This window comes from Cydia splendana, chromosome 4, assembly GCF_910591565.1.
Source record: "Cydia splendana chromosome 4, ilCydSple1.2, whole genome shotgun sequence".
Lineage (NCBI taxonomy): Eukaryota > Metazoa > Arthropoda > Insecta > Lepidoptera > Tortricidae > Cydia > Cydia splendana.
The window spans coordinates 14,519,249-14,541,268 of NC_085963.1; the positions used below are offsets into that span (position 1 = coordinate 14,519,249).

A 22,020-nucleotide genomic window follows, 5' to 3' on the forward strand; every position below is an offset into this window, starting at 1 on the left:
TATTACATTATTTATATGAAGATGTTTGTTTGATAGTTGGTGAATACCGGCGATACAGTTAACTGATAAATAATCCCAGAGATATCTACTAAATAAACTCAAGCTTTATTTTTATACTAAGCGTCTGCTAATATTTTTAATTTTTCTTAATTTAAAAATTGTAAGTACAGACCAACGTCAAATATTCATAGAAGTTAGACGTTTATGGTGACACTTTCTTACTTTGCCAAGTCTGTGCAGAGTTAGCTTGGTCAGACTATCCATCCGCTGCCTGCTAATATCATAGTTCCATAAACTGTTTGCCGTTATGGAAACCCGCGCTTCGGGCAGCAATATTGTAGAAATCTGAACTAGAAATCTGTCGTTTATTATAACAACAGTGTTCAATTTTCACCGCAAATAACTTATTTTATGCCCGCAACCGCTTGAGTTTGTTGGCAGCTATTAGGTTAGACATTCAGTCATATAAATGATATAAACATGGGCTAAGTAACAACGACATGTTATCACATAGCATTCATAATCATTCAAAAAGGAAGTCAGATGTATAGTCCTCTTTCAAACCGGTGTTACAAAGAAAGAATTTAATTACTTTACTAACATAAGTTGAATGTCCGTGATAATAAAGTACTTGCTCACCTATAGGTATAATATACAGCTGCCAAACATCTTGGAATGACTAGAATAGCCTTATACCTTGAGTGTTAACATGCTTTTTTTGCTCTGGAACAAAAGGAGAACCCAGTTCCTATATCTATAGGAACTGGGATGTCAAAATGCCGCCTAATATGCCTTAGATTTCATTTTAGTTGGTTTTCGATATTTCCGCTACTATATTTACATTATGTCTTTCTTGAAGCCTATCTAATGCAACGCCAGCTGTGATGGTGTGGTGTCTCCCGTATGTCCAATGACAGAGTTGCTAAGCATCTTTTACTCGGAGTTGCAAAGTGGGAAGCGGAAACAGGGCGGCCAAATTTTACGCTACAAAGATGTTCTGAAGCGCCACATGCGAAGATGTGACATTGAACCATCGCACTGGGAGACTTCGGCACAAGATCGACCGAAGTGGAGGCATACAGTGAGTAAAAAGTGCAAGCCTTCGACGAGCAGAGGCGAGTGGAACTCGACGCGAAGCGTGACGAGTTAAAGACCTGATCACCTGTCGGAGGGGTGCTGACCTGCAGTGAGTGTGGCCGTACATTCACTGCAAAAAAAGCCTTTTTTGCAGTGAATGGCGTAGCCACGTCAGCCATCTGAGAGCTCATGATCGTCGCTCTCAGTAACTAGTATAAATCCCAATCGAAACCGTCCAGGACAGGATGATGATGAATATTTTAATGTGTTTTCAATATAGAGTTGATCAATATTACCAATTCTATAAAACAGTACATGTAGTTAGGCATAGTGAAAAATGTACAATTGTTCACCTACTTGCAAGTCCAATAACTCCAATAAGTAATACACATGAAGTTGGAGAGTACCGTATCTCACTCAAAAATCTGTCGGTGTTATCTCAATGTTCTTCACCTGTTAAATGAATCTAAACTGTTATGAAATGAGATTGGCAGCTTGAAGGTACACGAAGGCTACTTTTGAAACCAAATATTTTCTTATCATCAGTAGTTTTTTTATTATTAAGTATATCTGAAACATAGTGCGGCGTCACGGCAGACCTAGAAGGAGGTGGCGGCACGATCTTGACGTCTTTCGGAAAGATTGGCCTAATATTGCCATAGAACGAGACGCGTAGAAGAAAGAGAGGGAGGCCTTTGCCTAGCAGTGTGACACAACTGGCTAACAAATAATAATAATATGATTGTATGAAGAGGTCTTTAGTAAAATTCAGACACCTTAAAAATACAACTGTAACTATTATTCTTGTCGGTGAAGAACTTCATGTACAACTTTAGATTTCCTTGCTTCTGTAATGCAATTTCCTCACGATTTTTACGTTCACAAATTTGTCACTAAATATAAAATGACTATATGCGTAATACAACCTGCATTATTTTTGTGATTCTCGCTATAAGATTTGCGGCAAGTATAATAGGTATTCCGCGTTCATTAAATTATATAAGTACTACAAGATACCTACAATAAGTGTCAATATTTTAATTTAACCCATAACGATCAGTCGCACGTAGGGTACTTAACAATAAGACTTCTATTGGCTTGTTTCTTTCTGATTTGTTAGGAGTGGCCAATTACTATGTATAGTGCCCAATAACTATAGCAGTCAACATGCCAATCGCTGGCGCTCCGTAGCGAACGAAATGCAACTGTCACCGTCACACTAATATGCAAGAGAGGTAGAGACACAAAGCGATTCGATGGCGAAGCGCAAGCGATTGCCACCTTGGCTAGGCCGCTTGTTATTATCAGAACCATAATTTTCATGCCATGCAAATATCGCACAGGAATATTGTGCACCAAATAACAACAATGTGCAATGGTGCATGAGAGAAAGGCGGTTTTTCTGCGCTCGCAGCAACCTGTCAGACGAACAAGTTGCTATATCACAGCCGGTGGAACGCAACCACGCAATTAGCAAGACGATGACTACTAATTATTGACGTCACATTCATCATCTTGATATATTGTTTTTCATGTCATAACAATGGTGTTGTATGATCGCGTTGTGTTTGGTTTTCCTGCTAATTCAATTGGATGGGCTGATTTATTATCATTGACTTTCACTGACAGTTCGAGAGTCCGAAAGGGTTATGCAATTTGAATACTTAATTCGTAAGTAGCTGAGCTTACTGTTTCAAACTTGTTATAGTGCTTACTAAATAGAATAGATTTTTAAGTTTTATTATGTTTGTTTATTTCTTTCTTTGTGATTATATGAAATAAATATTTTAAATAGAATAACATGTTCGTGTAACTTTATATTCGTTTCTATCTAAAGTGCGTTCGAAATATACGCGTCTAGGTACGCAAATAGAAATCAAAATTCGTCTTTGGTTGATAATTTTATTCTTAGAGTTGTTTGTTGTAGATAATACTTAGAACTAGATAACATTTTTATTTCATTTTTTAGTATTTTATTACACAATCAAAATGCCATATTTAATGCAGTCAATGAAAATGGATAGTTTAGGCGTTACATTTAAACGAAAATATTTTAATGTTCTTAGATATTACACATTCAAAAAGTATCAAATGATTGTTGGTTTTCGACCGGTACAAATCTGAGGTTTTCTATATTCACCCAAAACCATATGCAAGTCGAAGAATGACATGTGATGGAAAGAATAGTACTCTGGATTGCGGTAATAAGCGCACTTACCAGCTCGTGGCCCGATTACCTGTGAAATTACAAGACATTACTCAACAAACAACATAGGTAGATATGTACTTTTAAACACATTCTTTTAAGTAAGTATCTACATATTATCGAAAAACTTATTGCATGGAAGGTCTACCAATTGTCAACTGTGTTGCCTGTTAATTAGTACAATCACTAACACCTTAAGTGTTACTAGGCCTACATGAATAAAGTATGTATATTTAACTTTGACTTTAATAAAACAAAGTCCCCCGTCGGGTCTGTCTGCCGGTATGTTCGCGATAAACTCAAAAATTACTGATAAGCTTTTCACTAAACTAGTTAATAAGGTGTAGGGGGCAATTTAAACTGCGGGATCATTTAAACTAACTAACTACATTATTATTAACTAGAGTGCCATATATGTCCAGATAGCGAAAAAGATGTGTTGTGTGTATTGTGTGTGACGTGTGACTAGTTAATATTGTAAAACATGGAAGATATTTGTATTAGTTTAAATTACCCCGAAGTGTGTAAATACCCCCCTGCTTCTTACATTGTTAGTTTATTAAATAATCATCATCATTGGCCTGTAACATCAATAATATGATGGTTTAAACAGCGTCCATATTAAGAGTGCGGCACTTCCGCAAATGACTATTAAGTCCAATGCGAGAGCGGCAGCCGCGACCGCATAGCTGGCAGGAGAATGCCGTGCCCGGTGACGAAGGTGGGAGAGCGGCGCGCTGGTGTCTCAGTTCTCGCCTAGTGTGAAGAAGGCTAAACCACGCTTCATCGTGTGCAACTACCCCTTCACCCAGGGTTTTCCTCCATTGGTCGCGATCTTCGGCCTCCCTTTCCCAGTTGGTGGGAACGATCCGGAAGGACAACATGTCTCGCTTTGCGCTATCCTTAAAACGAAGCATTGGTCGCCCAACCGGTCGTTTAGCGTGTGCTATTTCGCTCAGGAGAGTCTTACGTGGCAAACGAGAGGGCTCCATCCTGTGCACGTGCCCCAACCAGCGTAATCGTCTCTTTTTCAAGATTGCTGTGATACTGGGTAAACGTGCGATGCTAAGTACCTTCTCGTTTGTGACTCGATCCTTCCACGAGATGTTTAAAATGCGTCGAAGGCAGCGCATACGGAAGTTGTTCAATTTCCGTTCCTCATCAACAATCATCTTTGTGTTTATGGTTGGATGTTTATTATCCCATGCTCTTGTACTGAGCTTCCCGAACATCGTAGATGCCTTGCCAATACGAATGTTAATCTCTGCATCCAGCGAGAGATTATTGGTCACGGTTGATCCAAGGTAACAGAAATTTCCAACAACTTCCAGAGGCAAATCATCCAACTGTATTGTTGGGTCTTGATTTGCACCTTGAGCCATTACGACTGTCTTCTTGACATTAATCGACATTGCAAAGAGTTTGCAAGCCGCATTAAATTTGTCTACCATACTCTGAAGCTCCTCCGGTGACGTAGCAACGAAGGCGGCGTCGTCGGCAAATAGCAAACTGTCAACATACAAATCCTCGCGGTATTTTTTGGATTTTAATAGTGAGATGTTGAACAGTTTACCATCCGATCTGGTGTGTAGATGTATGCCTTGAGTGGTGTCCCCAAAGGTAACTTTCAGAAGTACAGAGAAGAAGATTCCAAACAATGTAGGCGCCAACACACAGCCCTGTCTTACTCGTCTACGCATTTCAAAAGGAGCCGAAGTGTTACCGTTGTAAACAACAGAGCCTCTCATATCAAGGTGAAAGAGTTGAATTAGGTGTAAGAGTTTTGGAGGACAGCCAACGCTTTGTAGCACTGTGTACAATCCCTCTCTACTCACCGTATCAAAGGCCTTGTTTAAGTCGACAAATGCAGCCAGGAAGGGGGTTTTTTGCTCTCTGCATTTCTCTTGAAGCTGACGTAACGTGAAAATCATGTCAGTTGTTGAACGGTTTGCACGAAAACCACACTGGGACTCAGGATACACACGATTTGCCAGTTTCTGTAGCCTGGCCAAGATGATACGGCCGAGCAATTTGCCGACAATGCTCAACAAAGAGATACCGCGGTATGAGTTACAATTGCCGCGGTCACCCTTCCCTTTGTAGAGCGTGATAATGTTGGCATCGCGCATATCCTGGGGTATGTATTCCTCGTTCCAACACTTCACGAAAAAATTGAAAAGGAAAGGAGCCACACATTTCAATTTAACGATCTCGGCGAGAGTACCATCACTGCCCGGGCTTTTACCATCCTTGAGTTAATTGACAGCAGTGTGATAGTCAGCAATAGTGGGAATATCATCAAGTTCATTCCATGTTGGCAATTTAGGTAATGACACAATTGCATTTTGATGTATTCCAACAGGTTCGGAATAAAGTTGCATGTAGTGTTCCACCCAACGTTTAAGTTGGCGGTCTGGTTCAAGAATCACAGTGCCGTCTACCTCTTTGAGAAGCTGTTTTTGAAGGAATAGGACCGAGAGCTTTCTTTATTCCCGAATAAACACCAGCGAAATTACCCGTAGCTGCACTTGCTTGAATACTTTTGCACACTTCGAGAAAATACGTATTAGCAAAGTAGCGGGTATTCATTTGCAGGTCAGATTTAGTTTTGGCTAATTTGTCACGCGTTTTGTCGTTAGGACTAAGACGATGATGCAGTGCTGCATCCCGTTTGGCATCCAGAAATGGCTGAAGATGTTAAATATTGTCTTGAAACCAATCGTGTTTTGATGGTTTGACGTAACCAAATGCCTCTGCTGCGGTATCAGTAAGAAGATTTTTTAATTTAGTCCACTCCTGACTGGCATTCATGTCTGTATTCCAGCAAGCTGTATGCTTGCGTACAAGATCACTGTAGGATTCAACCATTTCTATGGACCTGGATGTTGGCACCTTTAACTTCTTACGACCGGTGGTACGAGACGAATGAATTCTTTTAGCAGTAAAGGCTGCTTTAGTGATTACAAGAGAGTGGTCGGTGTCACAATCTGAGCCATGGAACGTACGTGTGTGGAGTATATCAGAAAGATCTTTTTTCCGGGTAAGGATGACGTCCAGCTGATGCCAGTGGCCGGATCGAGGATGCTTCCATGAGACTTTGCGCATGAATTTGCCCTTGAAGTAAGTGTTGGTGATACAGAGCAGATTTTGAGAACAGAACTCCAGTAAGCGCTGCCCATTCTCGTTAATGTTGCCAACGCCGTGACAGCCCATGCACTCTGGCCAAGATGTGTGTGATTGACCCACTCGAGCATTAAAGTCGCCCAAGATCAGTAGGCGGTCTCCCTTGCGAACTTCACGGACAGTTTCGTTTAGTTGGTCGTAGAACTGATCTTTTGAATTCGGGGACGAGGTCAATGTTGGGGCGTAAGCAGCGATTAACATAATAAAGCCGCTGTTCGTGTTAATGCGACAAACCATGATGCGCTCGGACACTCCTCTTGGGGTTTCTATGGCGTGTAGCAGCTTATTATTTATTGCAAAACCCACTCCGTGCTGTCGCGGCGCAGAGGAATCTTTTCCCTTCCAGAAAAACGTGTAATTTGATTCACGTAGGGACCCTTCATCTGGCAGTCTTGTCTCCTGCAATGCAGCTATCTCCACTTTAGCCTTGACAATTCTGCGTCTATAACTGCGGTTTTACGAAGGTTTTGCTCGTAATTTAAGCTTTCACCGGTGTTCGGAAAGCCTGTCCTCATTGTACGGACATTCCATGTTCCCAGGCGCATGGATTGGCGAATTTGACATGGTTTGTTGGTTTTCTTGATAGCAGGTGAAGTTATTAACGAAACCAACTGTCTAGCAATTGCTAGTGCTCCTACCACCCATTAGAAGCAAGTCAGTACCGAGACGGACAAGTACCTACCTGACCGGGGGCTGCCCGGCTTAAAGCGGGCGATAACTTGTCAATGGGCCTGCAATGGACCCTCCCACTGTCGAGAGTGACCCCTGGCGTCCGCACTAACGCCTATCTGTTTGGACTTAGAACCGGTAACTGCCACTCTCCGTGTTGTTTTCCACTTAGCAAGCTGAAGTGGGTGAAGTGACCTCTCCACGGACGCTGCATCGCCTGGGACGCGAGTAAGTAATGCGGGCATGCCCAAAACCCACGTCACTCTCTCGACCTCGCCGGCTGGACCCACAGGAATGACATAGTCAATACGTGCGGAGCCGGTTCGGTTGCAGATGCATAACGGCTGGCACCGAGCCGGGTTTGTTTCAAGTTTTCCTTCTCTGTAGCTATCTCTTCCGTTAAGCAGCAGGAGGACCACGAGCAGGCGAGACCAGCTGGGACAGCGAGATGTTATTTGTGTCCTTCCCTCCCTAAATAATAGGTACCCATTAAATAATAGGTACCTACATATCTTTGATTACTAACAGTATATTTTGCGTACATTTTTGTACTTACGCGTCAATAGATTAGTTACTTATGTCAATTTGTGTTATTAAAAAATACCCTGTATGTTAAATTACGTCATTTTTGCGTTAACTGTCATGACATGTACGAGTCCTGCATTAGCCATAGTCTTTCAGACTATCAAATCGTTTTTGCTCCCGATTATAGCTGATTTGACATGAATACATGCATTTAACGTGTTAATTGAGCAAACATATTAAAATATTTAAAATTATGTGTGAACAAGGACGATTAATTAGTACTTATTTGCTGCATAAAGGGCCCACAGATAACCGGTTGGCCGCGGACGATATCAGCCTATCAGTTATTCAGAGCTGACAAATTTTGCGTTTCAATATTTATAACCTAACTAATTTTGGATAATCACTTTGTAATACTCGAAGTTTGTGTTAATCCTACAGAATTAAGCGCGCTTGCCACTTAGGTACTATTTACGCTTACCTCGCAGTCCGTGCAGCGGAATACGCCACTAGGCATTTTAGGGATATCGAAGGGAGTTTTCACATTATGGCCGGGTAGAGAGTGGCTGTATTTTCTCGCCTAGAACAAAATACATAAATAATACAATTGTGAGAATTTCTATGTTAGGTATATTGAGATATTTGGATGTTGGTTGAACACAATAGCTGGAATAACACGGTACAGTAGGTACTCCTACTCCTAGGCAACATAATCTCAGTGATTTCCCGGTTGCAACCTAATGGAGCACGGGATGCACTTGGGTACCATGATCCCCGATTAAAAGTATAAAAACCTCCGATTTGGAAACTGCTCGACTTACCTCCGCTCTTCTTAGGGTTCCTACCTTAAAAGGAAAAAACGGAACCCTCATAGGATCACTCATGCGTCTGTCTGTCTGTCTGTCCGACCCCCCCCCCCCCCCAAATTTAGAACAAAATACTCAAACTATAGTACCTACTTTACCTATAGATGACAGGAAAAGCTATTAGAAATGTGCAGTCAAGCGTGAGTCGGACTTAATTACTTAGTTTGATCCGACTCCTACAGGTTTTTTAAAGACATTTCGGGGATGCATTTGAATAACGCATTATAGGGAGGGGGGAGGGGGGGAGGGGGTAGGAAACCCCCCGACCCCTCCCCAAACTTACGAAAAATTTATTTTTATTTTTTGTGGTTATGTTCAATATAACAACCAATCGGTTCTTCGGTGAATAAATTGGTTGAGGTGTACGAAAGGGTAACCAATGTGGACTTTTGAGCACTTTGTCCAACATGTTTTTGGGCACTTTGTCCGTATAAGTACATGTTTTTGACCACTGTATTTCTTTTTTGACAGCGAGTCGGGTATGTTGTGAACGCAAGATACCTAACACTCCTCCTCGCTTCGCTCGTCGTCGTATCTAACGGTGACTCTGGCACCGTATTTCGTTTTTGACCACTGTATTTCGTAACTTCAAACACGTATAAACAAAAACCTACGCGTGTCCTAGACACAAATCGGGTGTCATTGAAAGGGGTGACCAACCCCTATAAAATGCCACCCCCCCCGCCCCTCTACCTATAATGCCCGACATTTCATTCAAGTTCCACATAAAAAAAATCATTTTTAAAAATCGAGTAATGTACGGACGGAACCCTTGGAACGCGAGTCCGACTCGCACTTGACCGGTTATTTCTAGTGCTTTGATAAATTTAGGGCTTAAAGGTCTCTGCCCACTACAACGTATCATACCATGACCGTGCTGTGAACGTATCAGGCACGGAATTTAACGCGATACGGACTACTATGCCCACTACACCGTGTCCACATTGTTTCATATCCGTACATAACGGGTCGTAGTAACCGCGCATCATCCCCGTAGCATCCGCGTTTCATCCCCTTAGTACCCGCGTTTTATTCTCGAGAGCAAGACTCGTCAGAAAGAGCGAGCGAATAGTTATCAGACTGGCAAGAGCGAGCAAGAAATATGGCAACGCGTTTATAACGGGCTTAGAACGGTCACCATAAGCGGTTATAACCCGTATGCTCACGGTTTCGCCGCCTGCACGCACCGTTCTGGCAACGTTGCGTGCCGTGCATGGAGCGTTTCGGCACCGGCAAAATATCCTCGCCGACAATTTTTGACGGTCCGTGCATGGCACGCGACGGGTATGGTCGGTGACGGAACGGGCTAGTGGGCTTCTCATACTTTTTAATACAAAGAATATTTTTTTGCATGAAACGTTCCTACTACGGTCATGGTATGATACGGTGTAGTGGGCAGAGACCTTTAACCATCATATGGGCACTTACATCATACATGGAGTATCCACCTTGGTTACCCAAATCCGAACTATCATTCGAATTACTGCCACTACAACCGGTATCATTGCTTTGATAGCTGCACCAGCGCTTGATGCAGAGGAGGCCATTTTTGACACTCGAACAGGTTTTAAGGGCACTTAAAGACATTTTTGTGTAAGGGGTATTTAGGTACTGTAATTTCATTATTTTGTACTATTGTTTTTGGTATCATTTGATTTGATTTTACAATTTTAGATGTCGGTCATTTTATGGCGGTGAAATTTAATGGAACGGTTGATGTTGTCAAAGTTATTGACATTTCTCTGTAACATGTTATCTATGGTAACATTGGTAATGGCCAAAGAGTAATATAGTAGTTTGTGTTACAAGGGATCAAAATGATATATTTCCGTCAAGGGCGTATACTAGACTACCTACATTTAATCCTGAATGAAGCGATGGATTCTAAAGTAGAATCCTGAGCGTAATGAGGAATTCAAGTGTTAACGCCCAAGACGAAATAATTTTGATACCGTGTGACACATACTGCTTTTCACATCAACTATATGAGGAAAATAAAAAAATAATAAATGAGGAAATTATCATGTATCAAAACACTATTTAAGCTAAAAAAATTGTATGTAAAAATGAAAAAAAATGTGTCCTAGAACAGAAAAGTACAACTTTGATCCCTCCTAGCAGAGAAGAAAAGTGCCACTTTGATCCCTCCTAGCAGGGATGAAAAAGCCCTTTTTCGAAAAGGTGATGTGAAAATAAAAATAAAGAAAAAGATAACCAAAATCAAATACCTAACTTAATATTATTTCTTTTAAAAAAAAAAAGGGAACCGCCTTCAAAAACCAACCCACTGAAAAGCACAAAATAATTTTTATATGGCACCCATATACCTGTCCAGTCCCTATCCCGTCGTAAAGCAAATTTCAGCCAAAAAGTAATTAATACCTAATAATAAGATAATTAATAATCATCCGGGTAATTACTTAGTTTTTGAAGTCGGTGCCAAACCAAAATTTTTGAGAACCGATATTTTAGACAACAAAGAACGCTGCACTTACTTGCATTATAAAGACATACTTAGTTTACTCATTAATTTAGTTCTTGTAGGTACTACATACTCGTATTTTTTTCTGATTGGCAGCTAAGAATGTTTTTTTTGGTTTGGCACCGCCTTCAAAAACTAAGTAATTACCCGAATGATTATTAATTATCTTTTTCTTATTTATTTCTCCTCTTAAGTTAGGTAATTTATAATATGAATATAAAAGTAAAATATAAAAACATTTACAAAACAATATAAAATACATATAAACACATTATAAAAAACCTAACCTAGATTGCCGCCGGCAGCGGGGCTTGGCCCAAGCTGCCGGTGGTCAGGGCCGCAGAGTGAGGAACCGACGTACTATACGCGCCGTGTCCAAAATTACCGCCTTCTGCATCTGACCCTTGATCCAACCACCCAGCGAGAGTCTGTCTAGGTGTTGGTCGAGACTCTTCGCTATTAGACCGTTCACTGAAACGACTATCGGGACAATGATCGTCGAATCAACATCCCACATGGCGGTTATCTCGTGAGCCAAGTCTAGGTACTTACTGGACTTGTCCTTCTCGGCCTTCACGAGATTCTCATCATGGGGGATGGTGACGTCGGCGAGCACGGCCCGGCGCTGCAATCGGTCTATCAGCACGATGTCAGGCTTATTGGCGACAATAGTCCTGTCAGTGATGATAGATCGATCCCAATAGAGCGTGGCACGACCATTCTCGAGAACAGGCGCAGGTAAGTACTTGTAGTACGGTACTTCGCGGTCCACAAGGCCATACAGAAGAGCAAGTTGCTGGTGAATAATCCTGGCTACGAGATTATGTCTGTGCAAGTACTCGCCGTTAGCAAGATGAGAACAACCGGAAATGATATGCCTGAGTGACTCTCCGGGACGGCGGCATGCCCGACAAATGTCGACCGTACCGTCCTTCAGGATATATTTCCGATAGTTGTTCGTCATCATCACTTCGTCCGCAATTGCACAGGCAAAACCCTCGGTTTCTCCGAAGAGGTCCCCGAATCGTAACCAGTTCACCGACGCGAGCAGGTCCACATCGGGTCCCGTGAGGGCCTTGTAGAACCGCCCGTGTAGCACCTTACTCTCCCATGCCGCCTTGCGATCCGCAGTACTTAGTACTACAGGTTTGCGCCAGTTCTCATTTGCCAAGGAGAGCGGCGTGAGGTTCCTGTCTATTGCCACCACATCACGATGCATCCCACACTCGTTGTTAAGGAAATAATTCCTGAGATTGTACACCTCGCGGTTGTGGAGATCCTTGGCGTTTAGGAAGCCTCGGCCTCCACACTTCCGTGGGATGTACAATCTCATAACTGACGAGCGTGGGTGTAGCATGCGATGTGTGGTGAGCAGTGACCGGACCCTCCGATCCAGGGCGTCCAGCTCGGTCTGAGTCCACCTTAGTATGCCAAAGGAGTAAGTGAGTAGGGGCATTACCCAGGCGTTGAAGGCGCGCACTTTGTTGCCTCCTGACAAAAGACTGTTAAGGACTTTTGTGAGCCGACTGAAAAAGCGCTCCTTCACCGAACGTCTAATACCCTCGTCCTCAATACCCAACGACTGTGACATTAGGTATTAATTACTTTTTGGCTGAAATTTGCTTTACGACGGGATAGGGACTGGACAGAGTGGACAGGTATAGGGGTGCCATATAAAAATTATTTTGTGCTTTTCATTGGGTTGGTTTTTTGAAGGCGGTTCCCTTTTTTTTTTAAAAAGAAATAATATTAAGTTAGGTATTTTATTTTGGTTTTCTTTTTCTTTATTTTTATTTTATTTGTTCTTTTTTATTTTATTTTTGACTTTTTAGTGATAGGTAGGTACTTCATTTATTTTAGGTTTTGGTCAAAAATACTAGTTTTTTAGGCTTTCCATTTAGTTTTAGGGTAACTTAGTATGAAGTTATTTGTTTTCATTTTCTTTTTGTTTATTTTTTAAAATTTTATTCTTTTTTATTTATTTAATTTAATTTTTTACTTTTTAGTGATAGGTACTTCATTTATTTTAGGTTTTGGGCTAAAATACTAGTTTCTCCATTTAGTTTTGGGCTAGTAACTACCTACTAATGTTGGTGATGGTCTAACTCGATGATAATCGCGACAAAACATAATATAACGTTTCGGTGCTAAACGATTTGTATGTATATTGCTCCCACTCCCACTTCCAGTCCGAGTCCGACTCCCACTCCTACTATTTTATCTAAATCGGTTTCAGCAACTTAAATTTGTTGGTAGGTATACCGATAGCATCGCCACCTACCGGGTCCAATTGGTTTTTCAAACCATCCATGTACGTACTGTACACTAAAATCTTCTCCTGAATGTAATACTTTTCTGAAAACCGCATCAAATCGGTTCAGTCAAACGCGAGATAATCACGAACAAACATACATACAAACATACGGATCAAACTGAGAACCTCCTTTTTTTAAAGGCTGTTAGATAAAAGTTGATTGACCCACCTAGTGGAACTCTGCAACATAGGCACACGAGGACAAGTCGGTTAACCAAACCAAAGTGTGCCTATGTTGCACCAAACCTGAGTTCCACTAGGTACACCCAGGGTTCAACATCAACTCTATCTTGGGTACTGCTCTTCCAAGTGCTCATCAAGATGTGACGGATGACCAAAATAGCGTGGGCTTATGTTGCACCAAACCGGAGTTGCACTAGGTACAGCCAGGGTTCAGCATCAGCTCTATTTCGGGTACTGCTCTCCCAAGTGCTCATCAAGATGTGACAGATGACCAAAATAACGTGGGCCTATGTTGCACCAAACCGAAGTTGCACTAGGTACAGCCAGGATTCAGCATCAGCTCTATCTTGGGTACTGCTCTCCCAAGTGCTCATCAAGATGTGACGGATGACCAAAATAGCGTTCACCTATGTTGCACCAAACCTGAGTTCCACTAGGTACAGCCAGGGTTAAGCATCAGGTCTATTTCGGGTACTGCTCTCCTAAGTGCTCATCACGATGTAACGGATGACCAAAATAGCGTGGGCCTATGTTGCACCAAACCTGAGTTCCAGTAGGTACAGCCAGGGTTCAGCATCAGCTCTATCTTGGGTACTGCTCTCCGAAGTGCTCATCAAGACGTGACGGATGACCAAAATAGCGTTGGCCTATGTTGTACCAAACCTGAGTTCCACTAGGTACAGCCAGGGTTCAGCATCAGGTTTATTTCTGGTACTGCTCTCCCAAATGCTCATCAAGATGTGACGGATGACCAAAATAGCGTTGGCCTATGTTGCACCAAACCTGAGTTCCACTAGGTACATCCAGAGTTCAGCATCAGCTCCATCTTGGGTACTACTCTCCCAAGTACTCATCAAGGCGTGTCGGATGACCAAAACAGCGTGTGCCTATGTTGCACCAAACCTGAGTTCCACTAGGTACAGCCAGGGTTCAGCATGAGCTCAGATCTATGTATACTAAAACCTTCTCCAGAATGTAACAAACACTTTTCTGAAAACCGCATCAAAATCGGTTCAGCCAAACGCGAGATAATCGCGAACAAACATACATACATACATACATACATACGGGTCAAACTGAGAACCTGAGAAGGCGGTTAAAAAGTATATTATTCTACAATAGAAGTGTTCCTAGAACACAATTTTTGACTCCGTAACTTTGTTTGGACTAGTTAGGAGGTGAACATATAGGGAACGTGCGCGTTGGAGAGTCTGCCACCGGTGGCCATAATCGGAACCGCTCGCTAACATTTCTAAATTTTTTCTAGTGTTTTTCCGTTTGAAACATCATTTGTGATAGTTTGACAGAATTGCGTTAACGTTCCATTTAATTCGCACAGTGTCGCTTTAGCCGCCTCTAGTGCTGCCCCCTATAATGCACGTTCCCTATCAAAAGTCCCCGGCCATAGCCTTTAAGCCGGGGGGAGAGAGGGGTAAGAAGGTCCCATTTTTCGGTTTTTCACTTATATCTTGGAAACTTTGCGTCTTAGCGACATGACTACTTTACCAGGAACAAACTTATCTCGGTCTAACTCAAAGAATTATATGACAAAGAACAACTGTCAATCTTCGAAAGTGTGACCAAAAATAAATGCAAGTGTGTGCGTAAATTGTCTATGTTAGATCAAAAATAGTGATGTCATGTTACAACATATTAATAATCTGTCGATGTTTGATTGCTTTATCGACTACTTTTTCAAATGTGTTATTTTAAACGTTAAAATTCTACGACATTATGACGTATAAATAACACTTGCACTGCGTTTGCCATCAAAATCGTTGCAGACTTATCTTAATGTAACTCTTAGCCTAAGCGCGCACCACGATTTTGTTTTTGCGACACGATTTTAGAATCGCGCTGTAATATATCGCAGAAAATTCACTGCGCGCACTGCGATGAAAAAGTCGCGGTTTGTTCATTCTCAACATGGATTTCGTACCAGTCGTTTGTCATGAAACGTTGTCTTTAATATGTGATCGCTGTATGACTTTGAGTATTTACACCACAAAGGTGATCTCCTTCTATTTCCATAATTAAATGGTCAACATCTAGCGTCTTCAGCAGCAGGTTGACATGTTGACGCTTGGAGAGCGATATGCCGACTGAGGTCCGGGTGCGATTTTATTATCGCAGTGCGCGCGGGGCCATACAACTCCGTATGCCGCAATTCACTTTGCGACAATCGCGTCGCGAGCAGTCGCGGAAAAATGTGACAAATCACAATTTTAAAATCGCTGCGATTTTTTTGTCGCATATGCGCGCACTGCCATATAAACACATACGTTACATTTCTGCGACTAAATTATCGCGCGACAAAAAGTCGTGGTGCGCGCTTGGCCTTACTGTGTTGGAAAGTGAAGTTTAAGTTTACCGCTATACATGAACACCTTCAAAAAGGTATAACAATCGTTATTATTTGAAGTCGGTTATAAAAGCTAATATCTTAATGATGTCTTGTGAAGAAATAATTACATAGCTATTAATATACCGACAAGTTATCGAACATTTTGTCAAGCCCTAGCGTAAAGTAACAGATTATGTTTTTACACAAAATATTTTAAATTATAGACTAATATGATAAAATATTAGCACACAAAGGAAGAAAAACTTATAATGAACTGTATAAACCGGCTTCTTACACTTTTTACGCTGTTAATTTGACAAAATATCGTTATGTAAATTTCGGTCGGAATATCATTGGCCCTGTGACACTGCAATCCGGCACACTACAAGACACCATCTTCACTGAATTACTTTATTTAATACTTTTCGTCCTAATCCGTGTATATTTTTCAATTTGAAAATTACCGTGATAAGCTCTTGGCCGTCCGCGGCCGTCGTCAAACTCAAAAGTGGTTACGTTTTCTCTTTGGTAGTCTGACTCTTTCGCACTCATGGGATGTTCATATACGTGATGGCTTCCCTTTCGCACACTTCAGCTGTCTGTCAAGCGCAAGCGAATCCTAGGTCTATGGTCTAACTCTACCTTAGAGCATTTATTAACCTGGCGCGAAATCGGGCACAACTACCCACTCTTATCTTACCTACATCACTACACCTTATAAAACAAAGTCCCCCACCGCGTCTATCTGTGTGTTTGTATGTTCGTGATAAACTCAAAAACTGCTGCACGGATTTTCATCCAGTTTTCACCTATCAATAAAGTGATTCTTGAGGAAGGTTTTGGTGTATAATTTGCTAACCTGTGCGAAGCCGGGGCGGGTCGCTAGTTGACAATAGAAATGGTACCGTAAAATGGGATGAGTAGGGATAAAACTGACATTCAAACCTGGATAAAACTTTATTTTTCTGGGCGGTTTGGCCTTCGGGCATCTGAAGCTACCTAACGAACCTAACCTACCTACTCGTACCTACCTACCTACGCTTAAATTGAAGTGGGTCTATCTATGGGGAAATAAATTATCTGAGGAATGACCCGTGGGCCCACTGAAAGTTTCGTATTCAAAGAGATAACTTAAAACTGGAGCAGTGGGTCCACGGGGAAAAAATTACCCGTGGTCCCCCTGTGGTACAAAAGCTGTGGTACCACGGTTAAAACACCATTTTACGGTACACAAAATTAAACTAAATTATTCGATAAACATTTATTTTTCCGAAGACTTCATAATATCATTTTGCACTTTTTCTTATCCTCTGGTGATATACGAGAAGCTCAGCACAGCTTCATAACCATAACCGGGAGCCCTGCCGGCAGGCCGCCCGCGGGCGCCGACGCGCCGCCGCCTCCCGCCCCGGAACAACCTGTGCAACATTCAGGCGTCAGCAATTTCATTTTATTGTGATGCTGGCCGCTAGGTGATTTATTGGGGGAACCGAGAGCCACGGATGGCTCTCCTTCCTTTGAAATCCAACCGCCACCGCCACTCTTCAGTGGATTGCGACCTGGCTGAATCCCCGCCGGTGTCTCAAAACAGTCTGCTTTGCAAGGCAAATCCCACACACAGGGCGGGGGCGGCTGCCAGTGAACACAACCCGGTCTTGTACAAGGTTTTTCCACTACAGGTGGCTTAGGCTTACGAAAGCGACCTCCTGGACCTACCACTGGTTTGTCGCTAGATTCTGCCAACTCTTTGTCTTCGAAGCGCTTCAGAATTGTATCTAAAGTATTCTCATCAAAAACAAACGCTGGAAATTGCCCACCTGAATGGGAATCCGCAGCGGCTTTACCAGATTTGCAGGGGCAACGTGAAGTTGATGTATTTGCAGAAGCTTTGGATTGGAATGGAACGTTAGCTACGAAACAGGCTCCACTGGCCGCACCGGGTTGACTATGTTTATCATGGTCTCGAGTAGTAGGACACGTACACTTACAGCATTTTTCACCTCTGCTCCCGCCGACGTCTGGGACAACTCCTTTGAGTTCACAAACAATAAATCTCTTGCCACCGGACTTAGAGCCGCCTGCCGCTTGCCCACCGGAGCTGCCCCCGCCCCCGGCCGCGGCGTAGTGGGCTGCAAGCGGCGCAGGATCCGCGAGCCCGCGGGCGCGAGCCAGCTGACTAGGGGCACACACAGGATCAGGTAACACTAGACATGCAGGTTCGCCGCCACATCCCGTGCGGCGACAATCGTGCTGCAGCCCATTGCGCTTTATACAATGACAACTGTAATACATTATTCCCCCACGCAATTCACGGCTTTTCGTTCTTTTAAGTTGGTTTTCTTTATCGTCCTTTTTTTGTGAGCCACCTTCCTCCGCACGCGAAGCTTGGCCTTCTTGGCTTTTTCCTTTCTGTAAACAAAAAATACCGTTATTATCAGATATATAAAAATGCCACGAACTGTCCGCCATGTGAAATATGTATTACCGAGTGCTAGGAAAGACGGCATCAATCTTGCTACCATTGGGAAACCAGATCAAAGTCACTGAAGCGCGTCACGTATGTCTTCCCAGGAGGCGGTCTGCGGACGCACGGCGGACAGCACGGCGGGCACGGCCTAGAGCAACATGGACCTGCCCGGCACAAGTACCGGATGGATCCCTGTTGAAAGAACTGGCAATCTTGAAGACCATTCCGCTTGAACGCGGATCTCGGGAGACATTGCAACTGTACAAAAATCACAATTACATGTAAATTTTAAGATATGTTAAATATAATACCTAGTCTTGAAATCACAAAGGTATCAGATTACAAATGTCGACATAAAGCTTCTATTTTTAGTCTGACGGCCTGCGATCTTTGAATATTACAATGGTAATGGTTGCCGCTCTGTGCGATTCCAAAATTTGTTTCCTCAATACTTACGGCGGGACCGCAATCTTCATATTTGTAGCATACCATGGGACCACACGGAGAACACCTGAAAGCAATTCGAACATTTATGTGTATGATTATGATTACTACATAAACAATTAGGCTCGAAACAGTGCTCCACCCATGCGTGTGTGATACGCAACGTAGCCGTACGCGTATTATCATACATTTTCATTAAATATATCTACGTTTAACCGACGTCAGCGCTGACGTCGACCGACGCGCAGGGTGGTTGGTTGGTTGGGTGGTTGTATGTATATGTCGCAGTCGGATCGTATAATCCGCCGTATTACATTACGGCTAGCCGTTTTCAAAAACAGGGGCGTTTTGAAATGCGGCGGTTTAACGATTAGCCGGATTGAATGCGGCTGAATGGGAAACCGCCGGAATGTATTCGGCGCCATACGTTCTTCAACACGGCTAGCCGTAATGTAATACAGCGAGTCATTAGCCGCCGCTTTGACAGTTTTTAGTTCCCATTTTTAACACCCGTGGCGCTGCCTGACAAACGCTGGGGTGTCCATCAAATCTGGAGTTCGTCGGACTGTTTCTTTTCAAAAAACATTTCTTTCGCAACTTAACTAGACGGAGCCCCGCTTCGCGGGGCTCCTATTTCTGAGCGGTTTGCCCTTCGGGCATCTGAAGCTACCTAACAAACCTAACCTACCTACCTATTGATTTAGTGAGACGTCCGTGAAAACATTACACTTTGGGGAAAAAAGCGTAGGTAGGTAAGTAGGTTAGGTTCGTTAGGTAGCTTCAGATGCCCGAAGGGCAAACCGCCCAGAAATAGGAGCCCCGCTTGCGGGGCTCCGTCTATTTAAGTTGTGAAGGAAATGTTTTGGAAAAGAAACACATGTAGTGCGGTGGGACCATGGTAAAAATAAATTAAATTGCAAACATTGTCAAACTCCGGTTACGTAGGCGACCGAAAGAACTGGTCACTCTACAATCTAAAATAGTAGTACGATGCGGCTAAACGTTGGCCGCCTTATTGAAGAACGTATCGCAATGACAATCCGGCTAATCGTCGAACCGCCGCATTTCAAAACGCCCCTGTTTTTGATAACGGCTAGCCGTAATGTAATACGGCGGATTATACGATCTGACTACGACATATACATCATGCGTTCAGTGCGACGCTGATCGAAGCAACGGACCAATCAAAGACCAGCGCGTGCAACGTACGGTACGCGCTGACCGTCGGTCGAGCACTAACGTTTGATTACGACCGACGGTCAGCGTGTACGTTCAGCGTGCACTGTTTTCAGTATTTATATTTAAAAGTATTTTGGATATAGGTTGGGTACTTACATTTTTGTAGTTAAATCCGATAAATTAATGAAACGTGCGAAGAAGGCGCTTTTAGATAACAGTTTTTAAATAAAATCTAGAAATTTAATAAGACAGCCAAAATAAATTTTATTTTTTCCACGAACAATTTAGAATTTTGATATTTTTTTACAATTTTTTACAAATACGTCCAACGGATTTCAAAGAAATGTGGTATTCTGTCAGACAAACATTTTTGATTGGCATTATTTTTTTTGTATTCCGAATTTGAAATTTTAATGCCAGTATTCCTGCTAGAAGCAAGCTATTCATTATCATTCAAATGTTGGACGAACGGTTGAACTTTTGCCCTTTTCTAGTGTTTTTTTTTTCTTGACATACTACATTATTTTGATGTCAACAGGTACGCATTCTGCATATAGCGGTTAATGCTTCTGCATGAGGGTTTTGGCAGTGCTTGGCGCAGGCCACGTTGGCGGGCACGCACAACGGCGCCGGTAGCACGACGCAGCAGCTTGAGTTCTGGCAGCACGTCCGCCGACAGTCGTATTGTAATCCATTTCTCCGCAGACAATGGCAGTCTGTATACAGTATGCCTCCTCTCAGCTCACGACTTTTAACTATGTAAACTCCCGAATGCGGTTTTGATCTTGATTTTTTTGACTCCATTTTACATAAAACGGGCTTGCAAGACATTGCGAATTTAAATTGAAATGGAATAAAATAAAATAAAGGTTTAACGGAAAATTTTGTTTAGCCAAATAATTTGTGTGATGTAAACGTAACAAAATTTTGTTTTGAACTAAAATGGTAATACTAGTAGGCCCTGATTGTTTAGCTTTAGATGGCTATGACTACAGTCAGATGTAATAATAATTGCAATTTTTAAAGATGTTCGTCGCACTACCACCTAGTTGTCATTATTTCAAGAGTCCATACTAAGCCTGTTGTAAGGGTATCGTTATCTATTCATAGGCTGGTTGAAGCTGGGTCCACACTTGTATCATTTTTCCGTTCACGATCATGCGTAACGTATCGAGCTCGTGTATTCAAGGTATGGACGCTTACTTTGGGCATGCCGTATCAACCGCATGTGTGACAAAAAGGGCCCTGGAGGGAAAGTGCCATAAAACGTTAAGTTAGCTCATTCAAGGATTGTTTGCTTTAAGTAAAATGAGATGAATGCGGTTGCATTCAAAGATTTTTTTAATTCGCTTAATCTCGCCCTAGAATCGAACCGACTATAAAAACTTTTTACAAAAAAAAGCAAACCGACTTCAAAAAGGATGAAATAAAATATTATCCTTTTTGAAGTCTATGCGTTACCTACTGATATGTTTGAAGTCGGTGCCAAGTCAAATTTTGAAGCATACCATGATTTTGGTGCGATTCGATAAGGATGTACCTACGTTGGATTGCCTTACACGACGACAATGAACGTACTTTCTGTAGGTACAGTCGACGTTAAAAATATGTTTACACTTTTCGCCTTATTACAAAGGAGTAAGGTGCAAAAGTGTAAACATATCTTTGACGTAGATTGTATCTAAGAACACACCTCAGAACACACGATCAAACCTTCTTGGCGCAGTTTGTACCATGTTTGTCGGCACATTAGTGGAAATCCAATGCATTTTTTTCCGTCGTATTTTTTAAAGAGCATTTCTTACTAATGCTCCAACAGTCTATAGCACGCAAGTGTGAGATTGGGACTGAGTAATTTCCCGTCCCTTATCCAGAGGACTACATTTCAAAATATAAAACAATTCAAGAAATTTACCTTCTTGCCAAATTTCACCTAAAGCGGTTCAGTTGTTTAGCCATGAAAAGGCGACAAAGAGGCAGACAGAATTACTTACACATTTGTAATAGTTATTAGTACAGTTCTAATGGGATTTATAGCCATAAAGCTGATTATTTTTGACTGGTATTGTTACTACTTGGCT

The 22,020-nt window shown here is 42.3% G+C and overlaps 2 protein-coding genes across 7 annotated transcripts in view; one reads left to right on the forward strand and one right to left on the reverse strand.

Annotated features, from left to right (window-relative positions):
• The window catches only part of LOC134789988 (phospholipid scramblase 2), a 412,262-nt gene that overhangs the window by 326,746 nt on the left and 63,496 nt on the right, over positions 1-22,020 (forward strand). The window lies entirely within an intron of this gene.
• On the reverse strand, positions 3,174-20,896 carry LOC134789986 (uncharacterized). Of its 6 annotated transcripts, XR_010144140.1 has the most exons (5): positions 20,096-20,895; positions 18,773-18,827; positions 17,838-18,258; positions 8,142-8,240; positions 3,174-3,314 (listed from the first exon to the last, which is right to left on the reverse strand). XR_010144140.1 is itself a non-coding variant. In XM_063760727.1 (4 exons), coding segments are annotated over exons 1-4 (567 nt in total). In that variant the 5' UTR covers positions 20,098-20,895; the 3' UTR covers positions 17,096-17,178. The 6 variants fall into 6 exon arrangements, 3 of the variants coding, with proteins under 3 accessions (XP_063616797.1, XP_063616796.1, XP_063616795.1); XM_063760727.1 differs by lacking the exons at positions 3,174-3,314; positions 8,142-8,240 and adding an exon at positions 17,096-17,267; XM_063760726.1 differs by lacking the exons at positions 3,174-3,314; positions 8,142-8,240 and adding an exon at positions 17,096-17,267 and having other exon boundaries at positions 17,832-18,258.

Excerpts from the sequence above, each read along its gene's own strand:
- LOC134789986 (XM_063760725.1), bottom strand. Across the intron at positions 18,259-18,772 it reads ATGAAGATTGCGGTCCCGCC|AAAGGAAAAAGCCAAGAAGG; the intron begins GTAAGTATTGAG and ends TTTTGTTTACAG.